Consider the following 20,756-nt stretch of genomic DNA (forward strand, 5'->3'; position numbering starts at 1 on the left):
ACTCATCCATGAGACTTCATCCAGTCTTGGAAAATCTTATTCTCCGGCTATTTCAATCCCAGAAGTACTACAGTAGACATTAGATAGGCTATTACATTACAATAAGGAAGCATTAGTATAAGTGGCCTGACATTCCTTCAGCTCAGTCAATTTTCAGCAATCAACAATGAACATTGCTCTTTGCTCCACTATAATGTTTATGAGGACTGTCAAAAACAACACTCTCAGAAATTAAGGTACAAAAGCTGTCACTGGGGCGGTACCTTTTCTAAAGGTACATGTTTGTACCTAAAGGGTCCATTTTGGTACCTTAAAGGTACATATTAGTACTTAAAGTGTACATATTTGAACCTAATGGGTGCAAAAGTGTACCTTTTGAAAAGGTACCGCCCCAGTGACAGCTTTTGTACCTTTATTTCTGAGAGTGAAGGTACATGAGCTCATTTAGGAGAAATCCTCTACTTTGCCACACCAAATACAGTACACACCGTCAGAGCACAGACAGAAAACTGGTGCGGAAATGAACAAAGCATATCCTTTGTGCACACGCATCTGCTGACCAATGATGTTTGTTCAGTTCATCATATCAGTCGAGCTGATTCAATTATTCATTCATATTTACACAAATGAACACTCTTGTAACCTATACTCACATGTAAATTCAAGTCACTGAGATCAAAAGAGATCACTTGCACTTCTTCCATTTCATTGCATTTTTGAAGAGATTCATATGGATGATAAATAGTACTGTTTTTCATTTATGTCAAAAATAACAAGATAACAGTCAAGCACAACCCATTTGATTGGTGTAGTTTGGATTTGGCAACTTGTTAGCAATAATGTTCTTTTAAAGCACACAATAGTTTTAGAATTCCTATATATGTTATGTTGTAAAATGAAATGTGGACTTTAACACTGACTTTAACCATAAAAAGCCATATAAATATTCCTTAAGCAATGGCAAATAGCCTAATTAGCAAATTGATGTTGTGACTGAACAGCTCTATTGTGCTGTGCACATGGTGATGGTTACAGGAAATCTAACTTGCACAGAAGTAACAATGGCAAAGTTAATCTGTTAATACTGCAGGTTAATTATTGACATTGTTGTTGGCATAACAAACAATAAAATCATTTTTATTTCCTGTTATCACACAGTAACCAAAAAATAAAAAATAAAATAAATAAATATCTGCACCAAAACCATACTTCAGCACTAATGCAGGTGTCTTTTTTACTCTACTTTTTTTTTCTCTCTCTCTAAGACTTGAGTAACAAAGACATAGCAAACTTTCAGTGAAAAAGCTATTTCAAGTGTTCTAAAAATCATATTTCTGACAACTGGACAATTTCTGTCACTAAGGATATAATCAGGATATGTCTTTGCAGACCATGAGATGGAAAATGGTTTTCAGGTAACTGGTGGATGGATCATTGTCTTATAACATGACATCTTTTCATTCTGCTACCAGAAATGCAAGATGTGCTAAATAATGGTTTTCAGTTATGAGTTTTTCAGTTACCAGCTCCATTTTAGACATACCCAAAAATCACGTGTATTCGTTACCCATGATTAAGATATTCTACAACCAATAGTACTGTGGTAAAGTGAGTATTCGGCTGGTCAGTAGTGGGGACCACCATTGTATAGAATAAAACAACTTTTTTTTGAAGGGGGTGCTTAGTTGTATAACTTTTAAAAGGTAAATACTTCACCGAACCCCCAACTGCTCCCCGGGCGCCGCAGCATAAATGGCTGCCCACTGCTCCGGGTGTGTGTGCGTGTGTGTGTGTGTGCGTGTGCGTGTGTGTGTGTGTGCGCACTTTGGATGGGTTAATTGCAGAGCGCATGCCAAGTCACTCGTCACTAAAGAATGGGAAACAGTAAAACATTGGTGGAGTTTCTCTGCCCTCTAGTGGTTGAATCACAAAAACAGAGACTAAGGAACCTTTGAGATCTTTCCCCATTTGGACACTTAAGCCACACTTTCTGTAAAAATACAATTACATTAGATACAAAATATCACACCAAATGGCATCTGCAAACAAGTGATGCCAGACCTCTGAGCAGAATATGCAGCATAAACAGCATAAACAAATGCTTGGTGCTTCACCTGTGGTCAATATACAGGTGCATCTCAATAAATTAGAATGTCGTGGAAAAGTTAATTTATTTCAGTAATTCAACTCAAATTGTGAAACTCGTGTATTAAATAAATTCAATGCACACAGACTGAAGTAGTTTAAGTCTTTGGTTCTTTTAATTGTGATGATTTTGGCTCACATTTAACAAAAACATCTCAACAAATTAGAATACTTCATAGGACCAATAAAAAAACATTTTTAGTGAATTGTTGGCCTTCTGGAAAGTATGTTCATTTACTGTATATGTACTGTATATGACACACTGCCTTCCAAGTCAGGTGCCTGTGCTCCACTTCGCTGCCCCATCGCGGGTACGTCGGTGGCTCCCCTCGTCCTGCTTGTACGGTCTCTGGGGGCCTGGCTAGCGCTCCCCAGGCCGTCTCGCTGGCTCATGAGAACCATCAGACTCGGCTACGCGATTCAGTTCGCACGGCGTCCTCTTAAGTTCAGGGGCGTTCGGTTCACCTCTGTGTTGAACAAAGATGCTCCTGTTTTGCATGCAGAAGTCGCGGTCCTGCTGGCGAAGGACGCGATAGAGCCCTCCCTCCAGCCGAGATGAAGTCAGGGTTTTACAGCCCCTACTTCATCGTACCCAAGAAAGGCCGGTGGGTTACGTCCAGTCTTGGACCTGCGTGTTCTGAACCGGGCCCTTCACAAGCTCCCGTTCAGGATGTTGACGCAGAAATGCATTTTTTAATGCATCCGTCCACTCGATTGGGTTGCAGCAATCGACCTGATTCAGGTCAACTGAGAAAAGAGCAAAATCTTCCCTGTGCAGAGGATCTCTTTTCTCGGCATGGAGTTGGACTCAGTCAACCTCACAGCATGTCTCTCAGTAGAGCGTGCTCAATCGATGCTGAATTGCCTGGAGTCTTTCCAGCGCAAGAGGGCGGTTCCACTGAAACAGTTTTAGAGGCTCCTGGGGCATATGGCATATTGCCTCCCCAGACACGTCCCATTGCCAGCTGTTTTACTCCCTGTCCGAGGGGATCCTCGGCACGGACGCGCTGGCATACAGCTGGCCTCGGGGCCTACGCAAATATGCGTTTCTCCCAGTGAGCCTTCTCGCACAGACACTGTGCAAGGTCAGGGAGGACGAGGAGCAGGTCCTTTTGGTGGCGCCTTACTGGCCCTATCGGACTTGGTTCCCCGAACTGATGCTCCTCGCGATAGCCCCTCCTTGGAGGGGATCTCCTTTCTCAGAGAGGGGGCACCCTCTGGCACCCGCGTCCAGACTTGTGGAATCTCCACGTGTGGTCCCTGGACGGGACGCGGAGGTTCTAGGTGGGCTACCTCCAGCGGTAGTAAACACCATCACTTCAGCTAGAGCCCAGTCTACAAGACACGCTTACAGGCTGAAGTGGAACCTGTTCGTCGATTGGAGCTCTTCCCGCCGGGAAGACCCCCAGAGATGCCCGATCAGGGTCGTGCTATACTTCCTGCAAGATGGGTTGGAGCGAAGGCTGTCTCTCTCCACCCTCAAAGTGTATGTTGCCGCTATTGCCGCACATCACGATGCAGTAGACGGTAAGTCTGTCGGGAAGCACGACTTGGTCATCAGGTTCCTCAGAGGGGCGAGGAGGTTAAATCCTCCGCGCCCTCATCTGGTACCCTCTTGGGATCTCCCCTCGGTCCTGACGGCCTTGAAGGAGGAGCCCTTCGAGCCTCTGCAGTCAGTAGAGCTTAAGTTTCTGTCATTGAAGACAGTGCTCATCACAGCATTGGCCTCGGTCAAGAGGGTAGGGGACCTGCAGGCATTTTCGGTCGACGATTCGTGCCTAGAATTCCGGCCGGGTAACTCTCACGTTGTCCTGAGACCCCGGCCTGGATATGTGCCCAAAGTTCCTACCACGCCCTTTAGGGATCAGGTGGTGAACTTGCAAGCGCTGCCCCGGGAGGAGGCAGACCCAGCCATTGCTCTGCTCTGTCCCGTCCACGCCTTGCGCGTTTACGTGGACCGCACGCAGAGCTTCAGGACCTCAGACCAGCTCTTTGTCTGCTTCGGAGGACAGCAGAAGGGAAAGGCTGTCTCCAAACAAAGACTCGCCCACTGGATAGTGGAGGCTATAGTCTTATAGCCGGACCGGATACGTGCGCTTTTACTGCTTCTCAGTTCAGTTCCCCTTGGCGAACCCTGTTGAAGTTCCTCCCCCACCCTCGGCAGTCAGGCGTGGCGGAGCGCCAGACGCCAGGTCCAGCACTCGTGTGTTTGCCCAAGGTCAGCCCTTGTGCTGGGCTAGGTGCCCGTGTGTAGTAGTTATCGCCGATTTGATTGCACAGATACTATTTAAACTAAACTGAGCTGAACAATGACATCTCTGAATTCAATAATGAAATGCCTTTAACTGAAAATTGAGTATTTAATCTTATCATTAAACATTACTGACACTCTGTCCTCCAATTTGATACTGTTAAGTGCTTTGACACAATCTGTATTGTTAAAAGCGCAATATAAATAAAGGTGACTTGACTTGACTTGACTAGTGATTCCCCTTTGGGTGATCCCACATGTGTATTTTCCACGGTACGGCTCCCCTCTCGGTGAGCCCGTGTCTTTCCCTGGCAGAGACCTTCTGCCGTCTCTACTGTGTATTGATCTCACCCCGGGCTGGCTGAGTCTACATCAGAGACTTCCATATGTAGTACTGCCTAGGCCAGTCCATATGTGTAATCTCCATATGGTACCTCCTTCATGCAGGATGTGGCTTCCGTAGCGTTCCCCTACTTGGAGTGCGCTTTCCCAGTGTTATCCATATCCACTGTAGGGAACAGCAGTGGCTGTCATCTCTGCCTAAGCCCTGTCCTATCTTCCATCCCAACTGGTGTGGGGGGACTTCCGGCTTCCGCAGGGCACTGGAAGGGGTCAGCAATAGTGGCGTTTTCCAAGGGATCCCATTAGTCAGTCACACTGACGTTACGTCGAACGTGACTGACTGATAGGGAACGTCTCGGTTACGTATGTAACCCTCGTTCCCTGAAGGAGGGAACGGAGACGTAACGTCCCGTCGCCACAGTTGCTGTACCACCACTGTACGGCCGGGGCACACAGTCTCGGCTCCTCAGCGAAAAACTGATGTGCGTTTGCACGCGCTCTCCTTTTATACCCGCACTGCGGGGTGGGGTGCGCGTGGTGAAACCTACACGCCAACTGTCATTGGCTTGTTTTGTTAACACTCGAAGGTGATTGGGCTCTCGGGCGAGATCCCATTAGTCAGTCACACTGATGTTACGTCTCCGTTCCCTCCTTCAGGGAACGAGGGTTACATACGTAACCGAGACGTTCTTCTTCTCCTTGGCCCAGGTAAGACGCCTCTGACGTTGTCTGTGGTTCAGGAGTGGTTTAACAAGAGGAATATGACAACTGTAGCCAAATTCCTTGACATGTCTGTGTGTGGTGGCTCTTGATGCCTTGACCCCAGCCTCAGTCCATTCCTTGTGAAGTTCACCCAAATTTTTGAATCGATTTTGCTTGACAATCCTCATAAGGCTGCGGTTCTCTCGGTTGGTCTTTTTCTTCCACACTTTTTCCTTCCACTCAACTTTCTGTTAACATGCTTGGATACAGCACTCTGTGAACAGCCAGCTTCTTTGGCAATGAATGTTTGTGGCTTACCCTCCTTGTGAAGGGTGTCAATGATTGTCTTCTGGACAACTTTCAGATCAGCAGTCTTCCCCATGATTGTGTAGCCTAGTGAACCAAACTGAGAGACCATTTTGAAGGCTCAGGAAACCTTTGCAGGTGTTTTGAGTTGATTAGCTGATTGGCATGTCACCACATTCTAATTTGTTGAGATAGTGAATTGGTGGGTTTTTGTTAAATGTGAGCCAAAATCATCACAATTAAAAGAACCAAAGACTTAAACTACTTCAGTCTGTGTGCATTTAATTTATTTAATACACGAGTTTCACAATTTGGGTTGAATTACTGAAATAAATGAACTTTTCCACGACATTCTAATTTATTGAGATACACCTCTAATTAAGAATTTTAAATATTTGAGCATAACTTTTTTCATTAATGTGTCCTTGTGGAATTAGTTATTTTACTTTATGTAAGTATGAATAATATTAAAAGTAAAGTAATATTTATCAAAATTAAATTAAAAGTAATATTTATCAAAACAGCAAAATGTACAGACTTTTTAACATTTGTATTTCCCATAAGGGGTTATTTTAATATCATATTGCATTTAAGTGAACAAAGTAATTAAAACACATTGCAACACTTATATTCATTTCAGAACACACACACGCACACAGATACACACAAACTTGCATTGGTACATAACCGCAGGCCTTCTGGCCTCACACAAAAAAGGCTCAAGTTAAAAAAATAAAAAAAACATAGCAGCACAGATTCAAGTTAAAACATTTGAAACAACATACAAAGAAAACAAAACAGTAAACTTCTATAGTCTTTTTTGGTCTACAATCATACATTTCTGGTACTGCATTCCAAAAATTTGATCTTTAAATGTAGCATTCCAATGTTCTCCATAACCACAATGAGCAATACAGATAGTTTATTTGCTTTTAGAGATAGAAAAATCACCCATTATTTTCTGGATGTGATTTGCATCAGCAGGGTTCATATCTTTTATTCATTTTCACACAGCATCTGTGGATCTAGTTTTTAAAAGGTGCCACAAAGCAAGGTTTTCACAAAGGTTTTCTTTTAAACCGCCAATGGTTCAAGGATGTAAAGACCACAAGAGTTTCATTCCCTGTGACTTGGAAGTTCTGGCTTCAGAAAATTTTATTGTGGACGAACTACAGAAATGTGTGAAACAGCTCTGGGGAAGAAACAAAATACTCACCCATTCATTCAATCTTCCTGAAATAAACACATACTTCTCTTGCTGCTTAATGCATTTCGCATTGGATTCATCCGGTGTACAAATATTCCTAAAGTCTTTATACAGTTCCACTGCAGGTCAAATGTGAACTAATAAGACAAGCAACTGGACTTTGAACAACTGTGTGCAATCTTTTGTCTCTCAATTTTTTATTTTTTATTATTAATTTTTTTTTTTGTGATGTGAATTTTCTTTCACCTTTAGGGGGCGTACAAACATGAAGTATTTTCACATTCCAACTGTGCTATTTTTAACTTTTTTTTTTTTTTTTTTGCATTCATTATATACATAATCTCTCAAATCATAAGCATTGTGTTTTAACTCATTAAATTATGGCTTAGTGAGCTGTATGGGTTTTGTTTGTTTTGTTTAAACTTTTATTTGCATTGCATTTTATTTCATTTTTTAAATGTTCATCTTGTGCAACTCGTACTCCAATAAATAATACTTGACAAAAACAACGAAGAAAAAACATTTTAAATATCATATAGTGTTTACAGTAGCAACTGTAAAATTTCTCTGCTACTGTGTCACAGATGAGGCTCTTGTTGTGATGGAATCTGCTAACCCTGAATTTTGTACAACATATCATTGAGAAACTACTAGAGACTAGACATTCTCAGTACAAACTGTCTCCATGCTGCAAGCTTGCTTCTTTTTTAAAAGAGAGAGAGAGAGAGAGAGAGAGAGAGAGAGCTCAGAGAGAGTGTCTACTGAGAATCTTTACTGGCAACAGGCCTGAGCATTAAAAACTTGTCAGCATTTTACTCCATTCACTGCCTAGCTGATTTTAAATGCAAAACACATCTTGAGTGTACATCCTTTACATTTCCAGGGCTGTACCTCTGTATAACTCTGTGGTGTAGGGTTTGTTGATCCTTCACAAAGATGTTGGAGGTTGCTTGGCGAATGAGCACAGATCCTCCTTTTTCAGTCTATATACATTGCAGCCTTTATTTCATCGCAAATGAATCAGCAGAAATCTTGAATAAACCACACTGCAAAAATCATTTTCTTAATCAGTATTTTTGCCATGTTTTACAGTAAAAATATTGAAAAACTAAATCTGAGTGCTAAATGAGTAAATGTAATGTAAAAATGTTAATCACTGAAAAGCTGGATCTGTACTTGCACTGTGCACAATGACAAAGCTGAATCTAATCTATAAGTTTTGTGCAAAGCAAAATATTAACACTTCTCAGAGAATATTCACCACTGTTCAAATGTTTGGGGTCAGCAAGTTTTAAGAAATTAATACTTTTATTCAGCAATGAAAGTGACAAGACAAGACATTTATAATGTTACAAAAATGTCTATTTCAAATAAATGCTGTTCTTTTTAACTTTATATAAATCAAAGAATTCTGAAAAAAATATCAGTTTACACAAAAATATTAAGCAGCACAATTGTTTTCAACATTGATAATTATACGAAATGTTTCTTAAGCACCATATCAGCCTATTAGAATGGAGTAATGGCTGTTGAAACTCAGCTTTTACAGGAATACATTTAATAGAAAACAGTTATTTTAAATTGCAATTTTATTTTACTGTAGTTTTGAACAAATTGATTGATGACAGCCTTTAAAAAACATAAAAATTTTAAAAAAAAAGTACCAACCCAAAATTTTGAACAGTTATTGTATCTTCAATCAACAAGTCTGTTTTTCTCACCTTTGAGGTAACTTCTCAAGTTTAATTTTGTGTGTGTGTGTGTGTGTGTGTGTTGATTTAAGCAGTAAAACTATGTTTTAATATTTAAAACTAAAAAAAGAATGGCAAGTAAAATAAATATAATTCAAAATGTATTTATTTTTTTAAATAAGTCTAAATGAATTAAAATGTAGCTTCTTATGTAATTTATTTTTTTTTAAATCCTGGAAAATAAGTTTAAAACAAATACTGTTCAAGACAATGATTTTTTTTTTTTTTTTTTTTGCAGTGCAACAGGCTTTCGTGTAATTTTTTTTTTTTTTAAACTCCGTGATAAAGAGTGATAAACTGAAAGACAGAGCCCAAAATGTGACCTACTCTTCTTCAAGTGATCCATTCCGTTCTCTGTGTCCTAGTGCATGTTTCCAAGAGGTATCACCAATGGACCACTTGGCTGGTATAGTCCTCAGTTGTGGTGACCTGAGGTTGGTTTTCCACACTAGGCTGTTTGTTCTGGTTGACTCTGCGCTCTCTGAGCCAGCGTCTCTCTTCTCGCCTCTTCAATCTCTCCTCCTGCCGCTCACGCTGGCGGATGAACTGGTATCTCTGCAGGAAAAGTTCCTTAGCGAACTCGTACAACTGCATATCCAGGAAATTCAGTTGCTCAATGCGTCTGCGCATGTCGTCACGCAGCTCCACATTGGCGGCACGCGTGCTGTTGATCTGCGTGAAGGCGGAAATGAACCGCAGATGGAAAGTGCGCTCGAACAGGTACTGCGTCTTGCGCTGGAACTCCGTCAGGCCATAGAAGGCCATGTTCTTCAGGTTACTCTTCGCGCTGGCCAAGAGAATGGGGTTGCGTTCGCTCTCGTTCATGGTGGAGAGGTTGTAGCAGCCCACCAGGCTGAGATCGGCCAGCATGCGTACCTGCCGGTTGTTGGCCAGGTTTGAAGGGCAGTCCATGAACTCGTGCAGTGTGACCCCCGACCAGTCGTCTCCGTTATAGCAGGTGGGCAGCTCGTCCTGTGTGGGCGACCGGCCGTCACACATGTGAAGAGAAGTCTTCCAGGTGGCACCACGCTGCACGTGCTTCCATTCGCTCAGGTAACGTGACACAGGGTCTCGCAGCATGGTGATGTAGTAGAAGTTCCTGAAATGAAAATCACAAAGTTACTTGGAAAAAAAACTTTTTACTTTCTCTTTAGCGATTTAGTTTGTATGTCATGTTGTAGAACAAAACATGAAAGGCCTAAGCTTACTCATAACTGTTTTATGATTAAAGACTGTGAGCGAAAATCTGCAGAATTTCTAAAGGTAAACACTGTAAACGCAGTAAAAACTAAATTAAATATACATTTCCTAATACATTGCTGAAGTACAATTTGCCAAGCATGTAAACTCACATCCTTGCAGTGTTTGAAGCCCTTATATAGCAACCTGTTATCATTTTAATTAGTAATTTACATTATTGAACAAAGTGTGTTCTATTATGAGTGAAAATCTGCAGAATGGAGTCAAACATGGTAAAATGTGCCTGCTAAATGACTAAAAATAGCGTAATAATAACACTTTGCTAATACTTTTCTAAACTACAACTCATCAAGCATGTAAACATACTTGTGGTGTTTGAAGTCATAGCAACTTGTTAGCAATTTAGCTGCTAATTTATGTTACAGAACAAAATGTCAAAGTGTCTTCTAACGTTAACAACAGGTCCTATTTTACTCAGAAATTAAAACAGTTTTTATGAGTAAAGATTGTGACTGAATATCTGCAGAGTGAAGGTAAACATGATAAATTTGCCAGTTAAATGACTCGATGTTATGCAAATGTAGCATTATTTGCTAATATGTTGCTAAACACAATTCATAAAGCATGTAAACTCATTACAAAAAGCATTAAAGTCCTTGAATATGTTTTAAAACAAAAGTTTTTTTCAAGTAAAAAAACTACACTAAAAACCCATGGGAAATTCTAGACGGAACCCATGGAGAATTAGCCTTTCTGGTGAGCGAATTAGCATAATGACTGAACGGCTCTATATTCTGCAGAACTTTATGTATCATTCTTTCTCAAAAATAAAATAAAAATCAGTTATAACTGTGATGAACTTAGCCTGTTATCTAGCTTCAACATTTCAGTTATTCAATGTAATACTGTACACTAGCACTTTCAGCACAGAGCAGCTGCAAAACAGAACATATTCTTTTTACACACACCACTGCATCTCTTACAGAGAAAGACCATCTTCTCAGTCCTTGTAAGCTGGAGGACAGACACAGAAGGGTGAAAAACTGATACATGCTTCAATTCATCCGTCCTCAGCAGTGCACCATGGAGGACATTTGTAGGTTAAATAGTGACATGCTGAATAAATTACTAAAAATGCAAGAACGAAAACCATGTGTGTGTGTCTATTTAAGTGTGTAACTTAAGCCAAAATTTTATGGAAGCTAAAGATTGTTCATTTTTGTTTTTCTAATAGAGTATACTTACATAGCATAGCACTTAATGGCTGAGAAATCTTTTTATTTGCTAAAACAGAATTTATTGACTTGCACTTGACATGCAAGGGAAAAACTAATTTGACATTAAATTGTTCCCTTGTTTTAGGTAAATATTAGCTATGTTGTTCCAAATTGTTTCTTTATTTCAATTTAGTTTTATTACAGCCACAATGTAACTAAAATAAGGGAACTAATTAGTACAACATGTCCATTGTTTACATAAAACGAGGGAACAAATTGATGAGGCCACCATTTAACTAAAACAAGGGAACAAATTAATAGAATATGAAGAAGTCATATTCACAAATAAGAAGTCGTGGAAACACATTTTTAACTTGTGGTCACAATATAATTTTTTCCCCCTGCATGTCATGTGAAGGGCTTGACATATATTCTAGTGTAACAGTGTATTTCCAGGTGAAACAGAATAAAATGCAATTTGGGAATCGTTACAGTACACACCAGAAGGGAGCCGGTGAAAATCAAAATTGAATAAAATGATGCCGAAATAGCTACAATATTTGGCTATCAGTTGATAATCCAATAGCCCATATGGATTCTGATTAAAGATTATAAGGACAAACAATTTCTTTGTTTGGAATGACTCACTGAATGACAGGAAAGTGCATTAAGAAAACAAAAGGGTCCATTTTGTTCACTGTGTCTAACTGTAAAAGTATATTAACAGAAGTTACAGCTGTATGATGCTGTAAAGAACAGTTGAAGATACAGCCATAGATCTACATTCACAGTCAATTAGATTGTCAGCATTGTACATTAATCACAACTGTTATCGTTTGCGCTTACGTTTGAAAACACGTGAGGGAACAGATGCCACCACAGTGTTATTAGCAGCAGGCTGATGCGTTAATGAAGAGAGAGGAACCAGGCACAGTCATGGTCTGATGGAGAATGGAACTGAGGCAGGTGGCGATCGCCTCTGTGCTGGAAGAATAGTGAATGAGGCAGTTCTGATGTTCCCCCTGAGAGGACAGACGCCCGGGATAGAGAATACAGCCTATCTCTCACCTTCTCTGACTCCTGAAGCTTTCAAGGGCTTTGACTGTTTTGTACCTCTGACAAGACAGTTTTCAAGTAATTGGGGACTGATTTAAAGATACACTATGTAATTTTTGGCCCAGTTGCAGTTTAAAATCTAAATATTAAGCTGTTGCTAATGACGTAACAAAAGTTTACAAGTCATTAACATTTGATATAACAATTGCTGGTCTGATAAGCTCAAATATTATAGCCTAATATGAACTCATGGCTACGTATCAGTACAATGAAATATTTTTCCTGATGAATGCTGCAGTGCACAGGGAAGGAGACTTGAGACCATTCTTTTTAATCAATATCAAAGACGAGGCTTCAATACACTAAAATTTTGCGGGAAAACATCTGACCATTTAATCACTTAGCAGCATATCGGCAAATCTTCAATGCACTCACAAAAAAAAGGTACAAAAGCTGTCACTGGGGCAATAGCTTTTCAAAAAGGTGCCAAAATCTACCTTTTAGGTACAAATGCATATCTGTAAACAGAGCTGGGTAGTAACTGATTACATGTAATCTGGATTACGTAATCAGATTCCAAAAATTAAGTACTTGTTGACTACAGTTACTTTTTTATGGATTACGCGATTGCATATTATTCACACAATAGCAATACATTATTCATAATTCATTGATTCTACCTAATTTTTCTTTTTCATCTTTTAAATTTTCCTTTCTAAAATAGCCTACCGGTTATATACATATTATATACAGTATGTATATATAGTCCAGTTTTGTGGACATTAAAGATCAGTCATTAGTCAGGTGGCGACAGCATTTGACCACTGGATTTACAAAAATCATTTCAGGTTTAAGAAGGGTTTCAACATTGCATCAACTACTGATGAACACATTCATTTTTATTTGAATTATTACTCTGTAGGTTTTTTTTAACCATGTATTATTAATTATAGCTAATTAAAATGCACATATTCACATTATTTGTTAGTTACATGTAGTGCAGGCATTCCAAAACGTTTTGTCATCTAAACCTTATTCACCAAATATATTTACTTTTAAGTACCCCTGAGATTTTAAAATAAATATTTCAATAATTAAGTATTACATTTGCATGTTCACGGTTTCTTTGATGTCGATTAATGATCACATGGCATCTTTTTTAGTAAGTGTTTTAAAACAAAGACTATAGAAATGCAACGGTTCTCTCCTATACTTATGAATGGGAGAAACTGCAACACGCAATATGGAGGAATAGTCCCACCTTCTAAATGAAAGAGCCAAATTTCCCATAGAAACCTGACTAGACCAGCCAATGCACATTGGCGCAAAATAATAAAAATAAGCTTTTTAAATGCTATTTGAGCATAATAAACAACATTCATGGGGCAATTAATTTCAGATTGTTGTTGATGATTTGACATTTGTAATTTAATTGTGAGTTCAGCGAGCAGTTTTTGAGATTTCAGGATTCCCCCTTTCGTTAAGATAGGACTTGGTTTTTTATGAGCTGCCCGGAGGCATTGCAAATATGGCCACCGAGTGAAGAGACTTTCCTCGAAAGGGACTTTGTTTTAAAATGATTTATTTTTATTTGAATTTTTTATGATTTAATTAATTGTCAGCTTTTCATTAAACTCACAACCCCCTTGCAGATCCTTTACGAACCCTAGGTTGGTAAATCTTTATGTAATATAATGTTTAATGCACTTCATGTTGTAAATTACAATGAATGGTAAAGTTTAGTAACATTTAACAATTTTACATTTAGCATTTAACATTGGTTTGATGGTTTAATTTAACATTTAACAATGGTAACATTTAGTAAGTTTTCTTACTCTTTGCATTTTTTTACATCATTATGGTACAAGATAATCCTATTTAAATCAATGTGATAAACAATTTAAATCAAAAGCAATCTAAAAGTAATCTGATTGTATTACCTAAAATGTGTAATGTAAAGGATTACGTTACTGACTACAATTTTTGTCATGTAATCTGGAATCAGTAACGGATTACAATTTGTAAGTAATCTACCCAGCTCTGTCTGTAAGGTACTAAAATGCATCCTTTTAGGGGTAAATAAGGTACAAATGTGTGTGTGTGGGGGGGGGCTGTTTTATAAGAGAAGTCACTGCAATTTTGTGACTGGTCAGATTCATTTTACAGCACTTCTCATTCATTTCTACAGTATCTGCGAACAACGACTTGGCTGTCACACAACTCGATGTCAAGGCTGTAATGGGATTACTAAGGCACACGTGATCCAAGCTGGCTGTTATGCTTTCTCTAATGGTAGAGCTGCAGACCTTGCTATCTACTGTACCAATAATAAATCTCTGATATATATATATATAATATATCTCTGATCTTTTTCTGTTTACAGATATGATTTGACATGACCTGCATTGGTAAATGATGTATGCAGTTTCTTGCAAAAATGCATGCCGACCGCTTTAAAAGAGAAATAATTTTTATACACTTATCAGAGTGTATCTGGGTAGAGTAAAGATGTGGTTTGGAAGATGTACTCTTTTTGCACTCTCTCTTTAATAACATTTAGTTATTCATTTATTTTTAAAAATGTAGCTTTAATATAATATATAATTTGTATTGGAATAATAGTTTGAAAGTTTAGCCCAGTGTTATTTTAGTATTATTTTTTATTATTTTATAGTATTTATTAATTGATATTATTTGAATGAACTATTGTTTACGGTGGCCGAGAGAGCTCACTGCGCTGCAACTTCAGAAAACACATGCAAATAGAAAAAGCACCAGCAAATCAAGAAAACATCTTCATCAATTTGACAGCAGGTGGTGCCAGGGGCGGATCTACCGGGGTGGTACGGGGTGGCAAGTGCCACCCTAAGAAAAAGCTGTGCCACCCCACCTGCCACCCCAGAATTATCACAGAATAAAATATAAATGTAAGCAGTGTTTCATGTGCTACTTTTCAGCCTCGGCGATGACCGCGCGCGATGGTTGCACGCAGCGCGCCAGTGTAGTCGGCTTCATTAACAAATGACTCTTAAGAACCGGTTCTTTTGAGTCAAAATACAAAGCGCAGCCCATTTGTTCGTGAATCAGATACTGCTTCTCGGTTTATTCAGAAGTCCTCTGAGAAATCTAATCCCGTCCGGATGTGTTCTGAGATTCATCCGTAATTGTTTGGTGATCCGATTCTCCGACCGCTCGCTCCACTTTCATCATGGATATAGAGGCCTTTCTGCCATATCGGACGAAACAATAACATGAGCCGATCACGAAAACTAATAGCAGAGTTAGGTAAGAATCTTGTATTGCAGTTTTCTATTGTTAATTTAATATAACTGATTTTAGTTGGCCCATTTTCCCAAACCATTAATTCAGTTCTCAAAACAAAGACACATTTCTCAAAAAGTTTAACAATGAGATTAGGCAGCAAAACTGATGACACCAATCAGAATCTCTGCATCCTAACAACGGAGAGACCTGACCGAATAATATACATGGGTTTTATACTTACACATTCAATATAATTACAGTACAGTAGTACCAGTACATGATGGAAATTTCACTATTCTATATGTACAGTAAACTCAAGCACATGTTGTACACCTTCAAACGTGTGACTGTCAAATTTTATCTGTAACCATCTTTTATGTGTACTGCATGTTTGCAGAACTGAGAAATGACAGCCTAGAGATATAGTCTTGTGTCAGGAGACCAGGAAACTGCTATAGTACTGTACACTGTAATGAAATTTGACCAAATGTGCAGAGGATGCTGAATTTACTTTATTTTATTTTATTTTATTTTGTACTGTACTGTATTGTGGTGCATACCAAGTTCATATACAATTCTTTGGTATTTTAACTTTTCTAGTGTTTTTCATCTACTGCAAGATTACTTTCCAGTAGTAAAATGAAAATTATCCGTTCCCTAAAGTTAATTGCTGAATTATTATTATTATCTGTAATTTAATTTATGTTGTATACTGTAATAGACATGATTGAGCTGCAAAAATAATTGAATCCTAATAAGAGCTTTTTGTTAAGTGTTATTGATCTCATGAGTGTTCACTGGGCAGGAAAGTCATCTGTGTATTTTAATTGTTTGTAAGCATTTAAGAATAGGCTACCTGTAATAACTAGATTGAAAAGTTTGAAAGACAATTTTATGCTGGCTTGTCTTAAAGTCTTGTTTAAGAAACATAAATAGTTTGGTCAGTTAGATGTTCTAGATGTTTGCTAAAGTGTTGCTAGTTGGTTGCTAGGATATTCTGGATGGTTGCTAGGCTTTTGCTATGCAGTTGCTGGGGTGTTGCTAGACTATTGATAGTGTTCTGGGTGATTACAGACATTCCCACCTCTGGTAATAACAGAATGTCTTCTTTAATTATACAAGCTCAGAAACATTTATAACCTGTTGAAGTTTTTCATATTGTGTATTGACTTGGTGCCATGATGGATATTGAAATGTTGTTATTTATTTTCATTTTAAACAGTATAGATGATTACTTAATGGTAATGCAATATTTGTGAACATAACTGTGCACGTCAGACAATAAATCCCCAAAATCTTTGCATGCTTTGGTGTTGCCACCCCTCATAGACCCCATGCCACCCCTTTGCCACCCTAAATATTATTTTCTAGATCCGCCCCTGGGTGGTGCAAATGCTCACAACACAAACAAGTAAAAAAATGCACTGCAAATGCTCACAACACAAACAAATAAAGAATTTTATTGGCAGCGCGTTTCTTTGTTTGGTTGTGTTGTGAGCATTTTCAGCGCTTGTGTTGTCAAAATGAAGTTGTTTTCTTAATTTGCAGGTGTTTTTTCTATTTGCAGTGTTATTCTTTATTTGGTTGTGTTGTGAGCATTTGCACCGCATGTGTTGTAAAATTGAGGAAGTTTTTTTTTTTATTATTTGCAGGTGTTTTTTCTATTTGAAGTGCCTTTAGCTCTCTCGGCCACCGTAATTATTGCTATATTTTCAGTTTCCAGTTTAGACATTTCATTTTTATATTTATATTTTATTATATTTTATATTTTATTTTAAATTGTATTTATTTACCCTAAATTAATTTTTGTCTTAGTTTTAGCTGTAGTAATTTTAGTCCTTCGAGGCAATTTCAAATTTTTATGTTAAGTTAAAATTTTTAATCAAGTTTTATTTCTGTTTAATTTAAATAAAAAAACAAAAACGATTTTTAATAGTTTTAGTTAACAATAACAACACTGATTTAGCCCATTTGAAGAGTTTAAGTCTTTTTCTGGACTTTAAAGGTGAAACGTGTAAGTCCCCTTGTGTCACAAATTCACACCACTTGTTGAACTTATTAATTAAAAAAAGAAAACAAATTTGTATCTGTAGTCATCTTTAACCTGCAACTGGAAAAAGTATTCTAAAAATATAATATAATATATATATATATATATATATATATATATACACACACACACACACACACACATTACATTTAAATTGGGAATAAATGAAACTATGAAGACTCCAGTGAGGAAGTATAAATAGAAAAGAGACACTCATATTTGTAAATGTGTCAGTGGAAAATCAGTAGCTAGCGTTACACGATGATGTTGTGTGGGAGGGGAGACGTGTCAGAGTTTAGCGCACACACACATATAGAGGGGTGTCAGGCTGTAGGGTGTTATTAGAACCCTGCCGGCAGCAGCTGTATCCGGCTCGTCTTTCAGAGTGGGTGGAGTGCAGACACTCTCTCATTAGCCTGTCCCAGGGACACAAGCACATGCAGGAAGTGGTGTCAGAACAAGCCGACTGCAAAAAAGGTCATGGTGAGCACCATCAGTGTCACAGTATATTAGCCTCAAACAGCTCCAGCTCGGCCCTTTACCTCAGCCAAGAACAACCCAGGTGCAATTGTGGTGAGCTGTGCTTGTTTCTTTCTGCATTGTTTCTTTGAGTCATAGCCCACAACTGTTCCATGAAGCACCCATTTCTGCCCACAAAATATTACTGAATAACTGGGAAATATCTTCGAATATACTGCCTGTCTCTCTTGGCTTATAGTAACAGGAAGAAATAAATTCAGGGATTTTCAAACAGAGATATTTAGAGTGCAGAAAAAGCAGAAAAGCTGCTAACACTTTGACTCTCATGTTGTCCTTATATTAAAGTCAAAAAATTTGATTATAGAAATATTGTATGAAATATATAATTAATGTATACATTTTTGCATATGGACACTAAATCCTTTACACTACTATCCAAAAAGTTGTGTTTGGAAAGATTTGGATTTTTTTAAATGTCTCTTATGTTCACCAAGGCTGCATTTATTATTACCAAATTATTATATATTACTATTATATATTACTATATATTATTGCCAAAAAAACAAACAAAAAAACATTATTGCAATAAAGAATAAAAATAAAAATCAGCAGCCATTGCTCAAGTCCTCAGTGGCACGTGATCTTTCAGAAATTCTATTCTAATATGCTGATTTAGTGCTCAAATAACAATTTTATCATTATCAGAGAAAAAGAAAATGGTTTGGCATTTCTGTTTGATAGACTTTTTTCAGGATTCTTTGATAAATACAAAGTTCAGTATTTTATTCGAAACAGAAATCTGTAGTAACATTATAAATGTCTTTACTGTCACCATTCATCAGTTTCATGCATCCTTGCTGAATACAAGTATTAATACACACACACACAGTACAATTAAATACATATACACCTCCATAAACATACATCATTCTTACTTGTGTACCTACACAACAACACATAAACATCTCTACATATTATACACATACAGAAGAGGGGGAAAAAATCTTTAAATTATTCCAGTACCAATAAATACCCAATTATGGAAAAATAAAATTGTTACACACTGCTATATTTGATCAAATTAACCACACCACTTAAAGAAGAAGGTTAAATTACGTTATCATTAGTCACCTTCCAAGTATTCAAAGGACTTCCAAATCTGTACGAAGAGGTTGTTCAGTTTTGACAACTATTTCTTCAAGGAAGTTTGCTGCAAACAAGCAAAAACAGCCCAGCCATTCATCTAAAGTAGACAGAGGCAAATGTGTTTAGAGATTACTTGAGGTTTACCAAACGTCTGAAATCGGAAGCCCAGTGAAGCTCTTCAAACCCAGGGAGAGTGATCGTGGAGTGGAACAATGTGTCTCAATAACACTCAGCTGTCAACGACTAGAGGCGATACGCCAAACACAGCTCAGCACGGCAGATTTCACAGAGTGCAGTAACTACAGGAAGCGTGAAAACAGGTGAGACCGAAGAAATTAAATGTCACAGCGCATTAATGAGTGATTCTTGGACTCCTCTAAGGATCTGCTTATACTAGACACATTATGTTCAAACTGTAGTGGACCCTTGTGTAATGTGAAAAAATCTTTAATATCTTTTCTCATACAGTATAGAGATTAAAGGAATAGTTCACCCAAAAGTGGAAATTTGCTGAAAATTTACTCACCCTCAGGCCATCCGAGAATCCGAGATGTAGAGGTTTTTTTTTTTTTTTGAGATTTTGAGAAATTTTGCATTATACTTGCACACCAACACAGTGTCCAAACAGCTGATAAATACTTCAATTAAAAAAAACAAAAAAACATCTTGATGGATTAGTTTCTTACAAATACACAGCTTTTCATCTCACAAGACATTAATTGATGGACTGGAGTTGTGTGGAATACTTGTGGATTATTGTGATGTGATTCATTGCAGAGGATCCATTGGTGAGCCAGTGATGCAAACTTCAGATGCCTGGAAAATAAATACATTTTTTGGCAAATTTTCATTTTAGGGTGAATTATTCCTTTCAACACAGAGCAAATAGAGCATTGAATTTGCATCTTCTGATTCCTAGATTGTACATACTGTAATTAAATAACAGAGAACTGAGTTATTAAAGAGCAACCTCTGAGCAACCCTTCTATACTGCTGCTCAACTACTGTAAGTGCAATCAACTGAATATGGCACAGCACCAAACAGGAACAAAAAGGTACTGTCTAATAGCATTATGCTAACTGAAACAGTCCAGCCAGAGCTCTCTGCTCTCTAGCTGTGTCAGTTTCAGAGCTGTGGGTTGTAATAGCCTGTAATTAGCCACAATGGCACAATCATGCTCTGCAATTGTCTATCCAATTACATTCTGCCAATGAGCCTAACTTAATTTTTTCTTTTGACCTGGCAAATGCTTACTGATGAGAAAAGCTCTTGAAAAAGCCCAGAGACTTTTGTTTGTTGCTTGAAGTGTTGTGACTGGTTAAGTGGCCTAAGGGATATCTGCTAAGAAAAAGAAAAAACTATTTGCTTTTGACTATTTGCTTTAGTACTCCTTGTACTAAGAGGCTTCTTTTTCTAAGTGACGCTGCAGTTTGATTCAACTGCCGAACATCTGTTTTTCTGCAGTAAAATCAGATGACTCACATATTTTCATATCTGATCTCGCTGTTTTCAGATGCTGTAAAGTTCACAGATGTCACACACTTATGAACACATGCAGAACACAAAATACACACACAAACCCCGTAGGGCCTATATACTAGGGTGAGGCTTCAAAAAGCCAGACATCCTACCATAAAA

At 38.1% G+C, this 20,756-nt stretch overlaps 1 protein-coding gene across 2 annotated transcripts in view; it reads right to left on the minus strand.

Moving 5' to 3' along the window:
* Positions 1-6,289: 6,289 nt before the first annotated feature.
* Positions 6,290-20,756, minus strand: part of hs6st3b (heparan sulfate 6-O-sulfotransferase 3b) — a 75,306-nt gene continuing 60,839 nt past the window's right edge. The window contains exons 2-3 of one of the 2 annotated variants that reach the window (XR_009272701.1): positions 9,032-9,803; positions 6,290-7,999 (exon numbers count right to left, since the gene is read on the minus strand). Coding sequence is in view for 1 of the 2 variants with exons in the window: in XM_058785989.1 (XP_058641972.1) it covers positions 9,089-9,803 (715 nt within the window). In the remaining variant the exon portion in view is untranslated. Of the gene's footprint in view, positions 9,804-20,756 lie in introns of both variants that reach the window. The other variant, XM_058785989.1, reaches the window with a different exon arrangement.

The sequence above is a fragment of the Onychostoma macrolepis genome, chromosome 09 (genome assembly GCF_012432095.1).
Source record: "Onychostoma macrolepis isolate SWU-2019 chromosome 09, ASM1243209v1, whole genome shotgun sequence".
Lineage (NCBI taxonomy): Eukaryota > Metazoa > Chordata > Actinopteri > Cypriniformes > Cyprinidae > Onychostoma > Onychostoma macrolepis.